The sequence below is a fragment of the Salmo trutta genome, chromosome 1 (genome assembly GCF_901001165.1).
Source record: "Salmo trutta chromosome 1, fSalTru1.1, whole genome shotgun sequence".
Lineage (NCBI taxonomy): Eukaryota > Metazoa > Chordata > Actinopteri > Salmoniformes > Salmonidae > Salmo > Salmo trutta.
The window spans coordinates 18,627,684-18,641,407 of record NC_042957.1 but is presented as its reverse complement, the minus strand read 5'-3'; the positions used below and the strand labels follow the sequence as shown (position 1 = coordinate 18,641,407).

General features: G+C 44.6%; 1 protein-coding gene across 3 annotated transcripts in view; it reads left to right on the top strand.

Moving 5' to 3' along the window:
• LOC115175843 (pleckstrin homology domain-containing family G member 1) overlaps positions 1 to 13,724 on the top strand; it is a 118,024-nt gene that overhangs the window by 81,411 nt on the left and 22,889 nt on the right. For all 3 annotated transcript variants that reach the window (XM_029735440.1, XM_029735613.1, XM_029735528.1), the window contains exons 2-4: positions 1,389 to 1,924; positions 8,386 to 8,486; positions 9,164 to 9,233. In XM_029735440.1, coding sequence (XP_029591300.1) covers positions 1,389 to 1,924; positions 8,386 to 8,486; positions 9,164 to 9,233 — 707 coding nt within the window. The remainder of the gene's footprint in view (positions 1 to 1,388; positions 1,925 to 8,385; positions 8,487 to 9,163; positions 9,234 to 13,724) is intronic.

Sequence of the window (13,724 nt, the reverse complement as noted above, 5' to 3'; positions counted from 1 at the left end):
CTGTTACCATGTCGGAATTACTGAAATTGATTTGGCTACAATGGAAGTTTTCACAGTCTGGACAATCATGCTCTCTCTCTCTTCTCTCTCCATGTAATGTCACCTCTCCCAGCTCTTACTGACTCCTACCACCTAACCTCTTTCCATTTACTGTAACAAGCATCCTCAACCACTGAGCACCAACCAACAACGGACATCCATGGACTTTGAAAAATTGTTTCAATTTGGTCAGTCCGCCATGGCAAGACCAAATCTGAACCAATCATAGACGTTTGTTTTGCAAGATGTACAGTACAGTAGAAAACAGTACAGAACAGTAAAGAAAAGTAGAGTACTGTAAAATCACCCCCTTGGCCCTCCATTTGCGCCATTTGCACAAGTGTCCCAAAGCTGAGGGAGTGAAAATTATCTAGGGTGTAGGGGCTAATTAGCCCCACCGTCAGTTACTTCAACTGAGCCTTTAATGCTGCCGACTTCATAGCGAATTGGAATCCCATAAGGCACCGCGTTATTGTTGAGTTTGCGCAATTTCACCCAAAACATTGGAGCGGCGTGCCAATTTATATGACACATGCATTTGTTTATGTCTGATGGTGAGACTTGACACATGTAAAATATGAAATACCTCCCAAATTAAATGTTTAACTGTAACTGAGGTTTATATTTTGTAAAATGACAGAGGATTTGTTCATTTGAATTTCATGTTCGTCAGCAACACGTGATAAGAGGGCCCTCAAGGGCGAGTTGGTAGGGGCGAGGCGGTGGTTTGGGATTCATACCTATTTCACTTACTCACTCTCTCTCTCTGTCTCTCTCTCTGGTGTCTCTCTGTAAATTACTTAGTGTGGTCATCATGGCTTGGTAGAGTGCTTATTTTTGTGTGTGTTCAAAGCCTTCTGGCCATGGTGTGAGTTGAGGACATGGTTGTGGTCAGTTTCAGTTAGGCTGGACACCACACTCTCACGCCTGTGGTATGGCCCATTTTTCAGTTGGAATCCTAAACCGATCAGGGGACATGAACAAGGTGTGGGTTTTCTACTTTGGCCTTTCTGCTGAGAGAGACAGCGAGAGAGGCACACAGCGAGAGAGGCACACAGCAAGAGACAGACAAAAGAGAGAGAGAGAGAGATAGACGAGCGAGAGAGTGGCTTCCAGTGTCTAGTTAAACTGTGGCCTGGCAAGCTTGCCACTTGGAATCCAGATAGGGACACTGTGGGAACATAAAGGGGTTCACTTTTTGTTTTTTTATTAGGATGGTTGAGGCGTTTAAGCATCTTCCTGTTTTGTGAGTATTAACAATGTTTACTCTGAACTTGATAAGAGGACAAGGATAAAGGTCTCAGTTCTCACACTTCCTTTTCTCTCCCTCTCTCGCCTCCTTCTTTCAGACGATTACACGGATGCCCTCCCTCCTCTCCCAGAGATTCCGGATGCCGGCTCGGTCCTGAGCTCAGTGGGCGTTCCGGGCCGCTTTCGCCACACCGACATCCACCACACCCCTCTACGCTACTGCTCCGCCCACAGCATGGACTCCTCCCCAGACAGTGCTGAGCGCCCAATCAGCTACGGCTCCACCTCTTCCTCCGCCTCCTCCAGGGACAGCCACTGCTCACTGGGCAGCCGCTCCACCTTAGGCCCCTCCCCTCACTGTCACCCCGCTCCTGACCGGGACTCCGGGGCAATCCGGTTGGAGCTGGTTCCAGCCAGGCAGCTGGGATGTGGGGATGAGGAGGAGAGGAATATTGGAGGAACAGATGCAGGAAAAGGGACTGTTAGACTGGTGTCTGCCCAGACCCCCCAGTCAGACACCAAGGCTGGGGAGAGGAGCTCCCCGGGGCCCAGGGTGCAGTATGTGGACAGGGTGGTTCAGGAGATAATGGACACTGAGAGGACCTACGTACTGGACCTGCAGAGCATCGTACAGGTAAGGAGCATGGTACCACACAGCACCACTGGGGAGACACATACATAGTACTTATCCTTCTTACAGGAGTCTGTCCAGTACTGTGAGGAACATGGTACCACACAACACCACTGGGGAGACACCAGCTATTACTGCACCTACATACAGCACAGGGGTATATTTTCAGACTGTTAGGTGAGATGCAAACAGTAGGACAGCGCATGCAGTGTTTCCCTACTCCAGTCCTCCAGTACCCCCAACAATACATATTGTTGTTGTAGCCCCAGACAAGCACACCTGATTCAACTTGTCAACTAATCATCAAGCCCTCAGTGAGTTGAATCAGGTGAGTTTGCCCAGGGCTACAACAACAATGTGTTATGTTGGGACTGTTGGAGGACCGGAGATGAAACCCTGTTGGGACTGTTGGAGGACTGGAGATTAAACCCTGTTGGGACTGTTGGAGGACTGGAGATGAAACCCTGTTGGGACTGCTGGAGGACTGGAGATGAAACCCTGTTGGGACTGTTGGAGGACCGGAGATGATACCCTGTTGGGACTGTTGGAGGACCGGAGATGAAACCCTGTTGGGACTGTTGGAGGACCGGAGATGATACCCTGTTGGGACTGTTGGAGGACCGGAGATGAAACCCTGTTGGGACTGTTGGAGGACCGGAGATGAAACCCTGTTGGGACTGCTGGAGGACCGGAGATGAAACCCTGTTGGGACTGTTGGAGGACCGGAGTTGAAACCTTGTTGGGACTGCTGGAGGACCGGAGATGAAACCCTGTTGGGACTGTTGGAGGACCGGAGATGAACAGAGATGGACAGATAGTAGTATATTACTGAACAGCATCATACCAGTCAGGACCTGTGTAAGAAAGAACGGGGGTCAAGATGAGTGTCCATAGAGTGTTCATAGACAACACCCATATACAGGAGAAGTTGATTTGGGCGGAATAATTGTCATCAGAGGTCCCAACCAGCAGGAAACTGGTCCTTTCAGAAAGAGAGAGAGGGGGTGGGTGAGTTAGTTGTCGGAGAAACCGTTTCCTCACCCCTCCCACCCTGTCACAGGGACCAAGATGGATGTCCCTCCTCGCTCCGTTCAGGGTGAGGAGAATAGGAATGGGAGAGCGGTGCTGTAGGAAGAGGGATTTAGAGCTGCAATAACAATTTCTAAAGTAGGTTAGCTAAACACTGAGCAGAGCTCACTTTAAAGACGTAGACTCCCCTTAGACCTGGACCCCCTAACTCAACTAGTCAACAAGACCCCCTTATCAGATCTATGCGGCCGGACACCCACTCTTCCACTACACTTTTAGACAGAACCATAATTTATCCCTTTCTCCCCCCTTATTAATGTCAATCTCTGTCAAGACTTCCAACACTTATGCTATTCATCATCAGTGGATTACATTCAGAGCAGACTGCCCTTCTATATCTAGCGCTTGTCAGCAGGTCCCATATCACTTCACATTAAGTGGGTGTAACACATCGCACTCATTCACCATCATATTCACCACCACCACCAATGTACAGTATAGTGCTACTATCCACCGTGGCCACTCGGCATCAGAGCTGTCACCCTCCACCCGTTACCCAGAATCCCTTGCGTGGTGCTTTCCGCAGGGTTAGAGGGGGTGACGGCCCAAACACAAATATTTAACCAGACTCCTGTGGGCTCACCTGCGCTCCATCTGTCAACGACGGACGGTGATGTGGCCTGCACAAGCAGTGTGTTTGTATTGGTATGTGCATTGATGTGTGCAGTGGTTTGTGTGTGGGGCACATGATGCATGTATATGTACAGTGCATCCCATCATCAATCTACACACAATACCCCATAATGACAAAGTGAAAACAGGTTTTTAGAAATGTTTGCAAATGTATTACAAATCAAAACAGATACCTTATTTGCATAAGTGTTCAGACCCTTTGCTATGAGACTTGATATTGAGCTCAGGTGCATCCTGTTTCCATTGATCATCCTTGAGATGTTTCTACAACTTGTGGTAAACTCAATTGATTGGACATGGATCTGGAAAGGCACACACCTGTCTATATAAGGTCCCACAGTTGACAGTGCATGTCAGAGCCATGGGGTCGAAGGCCAAGCAATGAGGTCGAAGGAATTGTCCGTAGAGCTCCGAGACAGGATTGTGTCGGAGCAGCAACGCTCCCCATCCAACCTGACCAAGCTTGAGAAGCTCTGCAGAGAAGAATGGGAGAAACTGTCCAAATACAGGTGTGCCAAGCTTGTAGCGTCATACACAAGAAGACTTAAGGCTGATGTGCTTCAACAAAGTACTGAGTAAAGGGTCTGAATACTTATGCAAATGTGCTTTTTCAGTTTTTTATTTTTAATACATTTGCAAAAATGTCTAAACAGTTTTTTTGCTTTGTCATTATGGGGTATTGTGTGTAAATTGATGAGGTGAAAAAAACTATTCAATACATTTTAGAATAAGGCAGTAATGTAATTTTTTTTTTTTTAAAGTCAAGGGGTCGGAATACGTTCCAGATGCACTGTAACTGTATGTGAGTAGTGCATGGTAGATGCACCCTATATATGGTGTGTTTGTAAACTGTGATTGTCCTTCCCTAGCTGAATAACTGTGTTTTAATCAGCATATCAGGCTTCTCCATACGAACTTACAGAGAAACCTGGAGAAACCCATTCCTCCTGCTCCAGTCCCGGACATGGGACACGTTTCATCCCATTCCTCCTGCTCCAGTCCCGGACATGGGACACGTTTCATCCCATTCCCCCTGCTCCAGTCTCGGACATGGGGAACATCTTTTATCCCATTCCCCCTGCTCCAGTCCCGGACATGGGGAACATCTTTTATCCCATTCCTCCTGCTCCAGTCCCGGACATGGGGAACATCTTTTATCCCATTCCTCCTGCTCCAGTCTCGGACATGGGACATGTTTCATCCCATTCCTCCTGCTCCAGTCCCGGACATGGGGAACATCTTTTATCCCATTCCCCCTGCTCTAGTCCCGGACATGGGACACATCGATGTTGACCAGGAAAAATCACAGCGCCTCTGGGAATTCTCAGCAGAGGCTTATGGGATTCCAGAAATGGAATATGGAGGAGTTGGCATGTCCTAGTGAACTGGTTTTCATGTGGGCGTTGGAGTCAGGAGACTGGGTGTCGGTGTATGTTAGATTTAGAGAAATTGAGAGAAAGTGTGTATGTCTTAATGTGTACCATGGGCAATCTTCAAATTCAGTTTATATAGAGTCTCAAATGTTTGAGAATCATAGCTGGAGGTGTGTGTGCGTGTGTTTTGGAATTGTGTGTGTTTCAAGATGTGCGTGTTTGGTTTTGCTATCCTTGTGGGGACCAGAAGGGGTGGGGTTTAACACTTGTGTGTGTGATCAGGCTCAGATTAGGCTGTGTTGATTGACTGGGTCAGGGCAGGTCACATGGCTAATAAAGTCTCACCTTACACCTTAACCATGGCCAACAACCCCAACCCTAAACATAACCCTGGTCCCGTACCGTGACTCCGCCGACCACCATTATCCTAACTTAAAGCCATATCTCTAACCCAACTCTTACCTCCAAACCTGGACCTAAACCATTGCCCTGAAACCCCCATATCTGCCCTTTCACCCCTAAATCCTCCAAACTATCTCCTCTTACATCAGAACCTTGACCCCTGCTTCTATTTTACACAATGGTTCAGTCAGAGTTCCCCCTCTGGGAGAGGATGACCTCACCAAACAGCAAACAATCTAAGAGTGTTGTGTGTGTTAGAGAGAGGGAGGGGGGGTGAGACGCAGGTTGGCTACTTTGTGTAGCCTGCAGATAAACAGTTGAAGTCGGAAGTTTACATGCACCTTAGCCAAATACATTTAAACTCAGTTTTTCACAATTCCTGACATTTAATCCTCGTAAAAATTCCCTGTTTTAGGTCAGTCAGGATCACCACTTTATTTTAAGAATGTGAAATGTCAGAATAATAGAGTGAATTATTTATTTCAGCTTTTATTTCTTTCATCGCATTCCCAGTGGGTCAGAAGTTTACATACATTCAATTAGTATTTGGTAGCTTTGCCTTTAAATTGTTTAATTTTGGTCAAACCTTTTGGGTAGGCTTCCACAAGCTTCACACAATAAGTTGGGTGAATTGTGGCCCATTCCTCCTGACAGAGCTGGTGTAACTGAGTCAGGTTTGTAGGCCTCCTTGCTCGCACATGCTATTTCAGTTCTGCCCACAAATTTCCTATAGGATTGAGGTCAGGTATTTGTGATGGCCACTCCAATACCTTGACTTTGTTATCCTTAAGCCATTTTGCCACAACTTTGGAAGTATGTTTGGGATCATAGTCCATTTGGAAGACCCATTTGCAACCAAGCTTTAACTTCCTGACTGATGTCTTGAGATGTTGCTTCAATATATCCACATAATCTTCCTCCCTCATGATGCCATCTATTTTGTGAAGTGCACCAGTCCCTCCTGCAGCAAAGCACCCCAACAACATGATTCTGCCACTCCCGTGCTTCACGGTTGGGATGGTGTTTTTCGGCTTTTAGGCCTCCCCCTTTTTCCTCCAAACATAATGATGGTCATTATGGCCAAACAGTTCTATTTTTGTTTCATCAGACCAGAGGACATTCCTCCAAAAAGTATGACCTTTGTCGCCATGTGCAGTTGCAAACCGTAGTCTGGCTTTTTTATGGTGGTTTTGGAGCAGTGGCTTCTTCCTTGCTGAGCGGCCTTTCAGGTTATGTCGATATCGGACTCGTTTTACTGTGGATATAGATACTTTTGTACCTGTTTCCTCCAGCATCTTCACAAGGTCCTTTGCTGTTGTTCTGATTTGCACTTTTCGCATCAAAGTACGTTCATCTCTAGGAGACAGAATGCGTCTCCTCACTGAGCATTATGACGGCCAGACTTGTCTAATTTCTTTTGATTTTCCCATGATGTCAAGGAAAGAGGAACTAAGTTTGAAGGTAGGCCTTGAAATACATCCACAGGTACACCTCCAATTGACTCAAATTATGTCAATTAGCCTATCAGAAGCTTCTAAAGCCATGACTTCATTTTCTGGAATTTTCCAAGCTGTTTAAAGGCACAGTCAACTTGGTGTATGTACACTTCTGACCCACTGGAATTGTGATACAGTGAATTATAAATGAAATAATCTGTCTGTAAACAACTGTTGGAAAAATGACTTGTGTCATGCACAAAGTAGATGTCCGAACCGACTTGCCAAAACTATAGTTTGTTAACAAGAAGTTTGTGGAGTGGTTGAAAAACGAGTTTTACTGACTCCAACCTAAGTATATGTAACCTTCCGACTTCAGTTGTAGATGGTGTCAGTGTGAGAGAATGTACTTATCCCATCTGTCAATGAGCGGAGACGAGAAGAGAAACAAGATGAGGGATAGACTGTGTGTGTGTGTGTGTGTGTGTATGTGTGTGTGTGTGTGTGTGTGTGCGTGTGCGTGTGTGTGTGCGCGTGCGTGCGCTACCGTGTCTGTGTACGCGTGGAGAGAAAGCTGAGGCATATAATCACTATTGGTAGCTGAACATGTCATGACTGATGGCTTAGATGGTGGGATAAGATACTGTCTGAACAGACACAGCCTCAGTTCCTTAAACAGTTCTCTACAAGCCTCTCACCAGTGTATCCTATCCTATTAGCTTTGGACACTGTCCATCTGTGAATACTGTAGGCCCTTAGACATTTTGCTGTGCTGGTCAAACAGCCATCTGGACAAAGAGGAGTACCCACTGAATAGTCTCTAGTTAAGTAGACAGGTTAAGACTGGACTGAAGTCAGGGAGAAGTGGGCTGTGGGCCCAGTTGTTTTACTAGACAGGAATGCTCTTCATCTAAAGCAGATTGAATGTGTGCTGAATAAGTGTGATAAGTGTATGTGGTCTCAAAGTGTTTACGATGCTGTGTGTATTTATAAGTGGAGAGTGTTTTCATAGTGTGTGTGTTCAGAGTGCGTGTTGGTGGGGGGTTGGTAGAATGACGCCAGGGAGCATGTCAGTCATACTGTCCCTCTCGCATGACTGTTGATGAGATATTCCTCAAAACACTTTGATGTGGGTGTCATAACTGACCACGCTCTCTTTCTCTCTCTCTCTGTCTGTCTCTCTCTCTCTGTCTGTCTGTCTGTCTGTCTGTCTGTCTGTCTGTCTGTCTGTCTGTCTGTCTGTCTGTCTGTCTGTCTGTCTGTCTGTCTGTCTGTCTGTCTGTCTGTCTGTCTGTCTGTCTGTCTGTCTGTCTGTCTGTGTCGCTGCCTCTTGTTTTCTCTCTCTCTCTCTCTCTCTCTCTGTCTGTTGCTCTCGCTCACTTTCACTTAACTCAATATGCTTTATTGGCATGAAATATATTCTGTAATTGGCAATGTATTTCAAAAACCATAAATTTAGAAGTCAAAAGTACAATTGCATGAAGTCACATACATTGTTTCTCAAAAAACATTTTTTTCTCTCTCTCTGTAGGATTACCTGGAGTGTATCAGTAACCAGTCTTGCCTAGCACTGAGCTCAGAGGAGAGAGGCTCTCTATTCGGGAACATCCGAGACATCTACCACTTCAATAGGTAAACGCACACAGACATACACACACACAGAAATACACACAGAAATACACACACACACCCAAAACAAATACAGACTGCAGTATCCAAGGAATCTACAGAATGAGGATAGTTTGTCTCACCTGTCGATGTGTGGGGGGCCAGTGACCAATCAACATTATGTGTCCATGTTGTTTTGTCCATCTGAGGAGTGTATGTTCAAAACCACCAGGCCTGCTGGAAGCCTAGTCACTCAGACTGTCAGCTGTCACATAAAGACATACAGCAACACAGGGAGGGAGAGAAAAACCTAGAGAGAATTCACATAGTGAGGGAGTTTGGTTTGACACAAACTCCTTACAGTTACAATGACCTCATTCCCTAGACTTGTAACAATGGCTACACCAGTTGACCATGTATCCATCAACCAATAAGAATTAGGGACACACACACACAACCCATTTCAATTCACAGAAGTTACTTTTTGTTGTAAGCAGAGTACCCTAGGACCTAATACTGTGTCCCAAGTTATATTTGTCCCTGAACATTTTTGTTGTTTATAACAAAGAGCGATGGGGAGCAGTTTGATAAGTGTGTACCAAGGTAACTCTCAGTTTGTATGCCAATGATTGAATTAAGTGTGTGGTGTGCAAGTGGTTAAAGTACTGATATGCTGATGTGATCATTTTTGGGGTTTACAGAGATCTGCTTCATGACCTGGAAAAGTGTAATTCGGACCCTGTGGCCATTGCAGAGTGTTTCGTAGCCAAGGTAAGTCTCTTTCTCTTCTTTTCTCATCTTTTTCTTTCTTGTTGAAGCCTGCCTGAACAGCTGGTTCAGAACATAAAACACTCCAAAACATGTAACACACACAACATTATTTAGGTTACAAACTAACCAAAATTGTAATCATACTTAGTCATACTGACAGAGAAGCACAATTTCTGAGGAAATTTAAGGGCCGGCAAAATGTATAATCACCATTTACTGGTGAGGGCTAATGGTAGAACTTCAACAACTGAGAAAAAAACGATTCTCTTCTCGTGTGTGTGTGTGTGTGTGTGTGTGTGTGTGTGTGTGTGTGTGTGTGTGTCTATAACTGTGTTTGGTCTTCTTTTCTACATTAAATCATTCTCTTTCATGATAACTGCATACTAACACTTACTCAACAGACGTATCTTTACCAATACCACAATAAGTACACAGTAATCTGTCTGTAAACAGAGTTTATCAGTCTGGACATGCACAAACACACTAGTCATTTCACTGTGGTCTGTGCCAGTGTGTACGATAGTAGCTCTTGTTGAAGTTGTACCCAGTCCATGCTCCACATATTCATCATCCCCATACCACAATAAATCACTTCAAAAGTATTCATACCCCTTGACATATTCCACATGTTGTTGCTTTACAGTCTGAATTCAAAATTGATTGGCAACAACTCTGGTGGACATTCCTGCAGTCAGCATGCCAATTGCACGCTCCCGCAATCTTGCGACAACATTGTGTTGTGTGACAAACTGCACATTTTAGTGTGGCCTTTTATTGTCCCTAGCACAAGGTGCACCTGTGCAATGATCATGCTGTTTAATCAGCTTCTTGATAATCCATCCAATCCTCACTAACAGGGATGTTAACAAATTTGTGCACAACATTTGAGAGAAAGACGTTTTTTGTGCATATGGAACATTTCTGGGATCTTTTTATTTCAGCTCATGAAACATGAAGCCGAATTAACATGTTGCGTTTTATATTTTTCTTTAGTATATTTTACAATACACTAGTAATGAATCAAGGGCCTCCGTGGTTTGTAGGTGGCCTTATCACAGTCACTTTACACATATGTTAAATGTGTATTTACTTACATATTTAGTACAATTTCAATCATGCACTCTTTTGATTGCAGTTATCCAAAGTAGTGTGTGCCATCACTGTTACGTGACCATAAAATAGAGGTTGCATGCATTTAGAAACGTTCCCTGATTATTGTAGTGTGTGTGTGTGTGCGGGTCATGAATTGGTGTTGGGTCAGTAGCCAGACAACTGCCTGTAAACATTTGTTCGTTGCATACAATCCCCCCCCCCCCCCCCCCCCCCAACTTAGTCACAACTCGGCAAAGCGTTTGAAGGAGTGAAAAAACATACCAGAAATCCCTCCCTCCCTCCTCCTCTTGGAGGTAATCGTCTATCTGTCCTTATGTTCCTTACCCTGCTTTCAGTGAAATGTGTTGAGTAAGCAGCCTAGTCTTTATGGGTCCCTACATGCTGACTGCACCACTGTTGCACAATTAAAACAAGAACATAATGTTTTATCATCTGGTAGAAAAGAATCTTTCCTCTTCAGTCCACTTCAACGTTTAGCTGATCTCCTAACCCTTAGCTCCTCTCTCCAGTCTAGACCCCTCAGCATGCCAGCCGGTCGATACAGAAGCAAAACCAATTACTATATAACATCCCATAATGGTTTAGTCCTATCATAATAATGATGAGCAGCACAGTCTGGAGATGTACTATATATAAATCTAAATCTATGGTAGCTCAGCAGAAATCCTCAGGTTCAGTCTCTGCCTTGCTGTTCTGAGATGATCTAAACTTCACTATTAATTAGGGATGGGGGGTTTTAAACAATTTCACTGTTCGAATAGTATCCTGAATTGTTGTTGCATATTCGAAATACATGTGTGTGTAGCGAGCAGACGGAAGGAGAGATGCCAAGGCGACTCGGCTACAGCCAAGAATAGCTAACTTGAGCAACCACAATGTTATTTATCATCCCATATAACAGTGCCTGTCTTGACTGGAGTAGCCTAGAGAAGCTAGCTAAATAGCAAAGCCAGCCAGCTATAGCTAGCCAGGCTAATTGAGGCCACATGCTGTGCTTTCTCCCCAACCCCATTTAGATAAAACAACAGCTATACTGGTTGGTTGCATGTTATAGCCTACTCCTTCTCATTTCACTAAGATTTGATTCAGTCTTGCATTAGTGAACTCTCACTCCACTTGCTACACATTTATCTTGAGCCTTTTTGGCCAAGATAAACAACAAGCTACACAAGTGAAGGCTACCTTTTTTTATATGGTGCACCATGCTTGTCATAACTACATTGGAAAGGTTTTTGTTTTATTTAATTAATAATTAGAAATGTCATGGTATATCTTTTGAATGTAACAACGTCACATGGATATTTGAATCTAATTTAGAAAATACCTTTTCAGTGTAAGAATCTGTTTAAAATGGGAATATACACTGCTCAAAAAAATATAGGGAACACTTAAACAACACAATGTAACTCTAAGTCAATCACACTTCTGAGAAATCAAACTGTCCACTTAGGAAGCAACACTGATTGACAATAAATTTCACATGCTGTTGTACAAATGGAATAGACAACAGGTGGAAATTATAGGCAATTAGCAAGACACCCCCAATAAAGGAGTGGTTCTGCAGGTGGGGACCACAGACCACTTCTCAGTTCCTATGCTTCCTGGCTGATGTTTTGGTCACTTTTTGCCGTGCGGCAGCAGAGAGAACTGTCTATGACTAGGGTGGCTGGAGTCTTTGAAAATTTTAGGGCCTTCCTCTGACACCACCTGCTATAGAGGTCCTGGATGGCAGGAAGCTTGGCCCCAGTGACGTACTGGGCCATACACACTACCCTCTGTAGTGCCTTGCGGTCGGAGGGTCGGAGGCCGAGCAGTTGCCATACCAGGCAGTGATGCAACCAGTCAGGATGCTCTCGATGGTGCAGCTGTAGAACTTTTTGAGGATCTGAGGACCTATGCCAAATCTTTTCAGTCTCTTGAGTGGGAATAGGTTTTGTCGTGCCCTCTTCACGACTGTCTTATTGTGTTTGGACCATGATAGTTTGTTGGTGATGTGGACACCAAGGAACTTGAAGCTCTCAACCTGCTCCTCTGATTGTGGACACTTTTCCTGTATTCCACAATCATCTCCTTTGTCTTGATCAGGTTGAGGGAGAGGTTGTTGTCCTGGCACCACACGGCCAGGTCTCTGATGTCAGGGTTTCTACTATGGTCCTTTGTAGCTCAGTTGGTAGAGCATGGCACTTGACACGCCAGGGTAGTGGGTTCGATTCCCGGGAACACCCAATACGTAAAATGTATGCACGCATGACTAAGTCGCTTTGGATAAAAGCGTCTGCTAAATAGCATGTATATACATACTGTGTAAATGCCTGCTGTGGTTTTGGACTCAATCAGGAGGACCCAATGTGCTGGATATACTTTGGATGGTGTGTGTGCGCGTGCGTGCATGTGCGCACACCAGTCAAAAGTTTGGACACTCAAGGGTTTTTCTTTCTTTTTCTTTCTTTTTACTATTTTCTACATTGTAGAATAATAGTGAAGACATCAAAACTATGAAATAACACACATGGAATCATGTAGTAAGCAAAAACGTGTTAAAGAAATCTAAATATATTTTAGATTCTTCAAAGTAGCCACCCTTCCCCTTGATGACAGCTTTGCACACTCTTGGTATTCTCTTAACCAGCTTCATGAGGAATGCTTTTCTAACAGTCTTGAAGGAGATCCCACATATGTTGAGCACTTGTTGGCTGCTTTTCCTTCACTCTGCGGTCCAATTCATTCAAAACCATCTCAATTGGGTCGAGGTTGGGTGATTGTGGAGGCAAGGTCATCTGATGCAGCACTCCATCACTCTCTTTCTTGGTCAAATAGCCCTTACACAGCCTGGAGGTGTGTTTTGGGTGATTGTCCTGTTGAAAAACAAATGATAGTCCCACTAAGCACAAACCAGATGGGATGGCATATCGCTGCAGAATGCTGTGGTAGCCATGCTGGTTAAGTTAGCATTGAATCATAAATAAATTACTGACAGTCACCAGCAAAGTACCATCACATCTCCAGCTCCATGCTTCACGGTGGGAACCACACTTGTATACTCCTCACCGATGTCCAGTCTCTAGACACCAAGGTGGATGAAATTAGGGCAAGGGTTGCCTTCCAGAGAGACATCAGAGATTGTAACATTCTCTGTTTCACGGAAACATGGCTCTCTCCGGATATGTTGTCTGAGTCGGTATAGCCACCGGGTTTGTGTCGCACCGACAGAAATAAACATCTCTCGGGAAGAAGAATGGCGGGGTGTATGCTTCATTATTAACGACTCATGGTGTAACCATAACATACAAGAACTCAAGTCCTTCTGTTCACCTGACCTAGAATTCCTTACAATCAAATGCCAACCATATTATCTCCCAAGAGAATTCTCGTCATTTA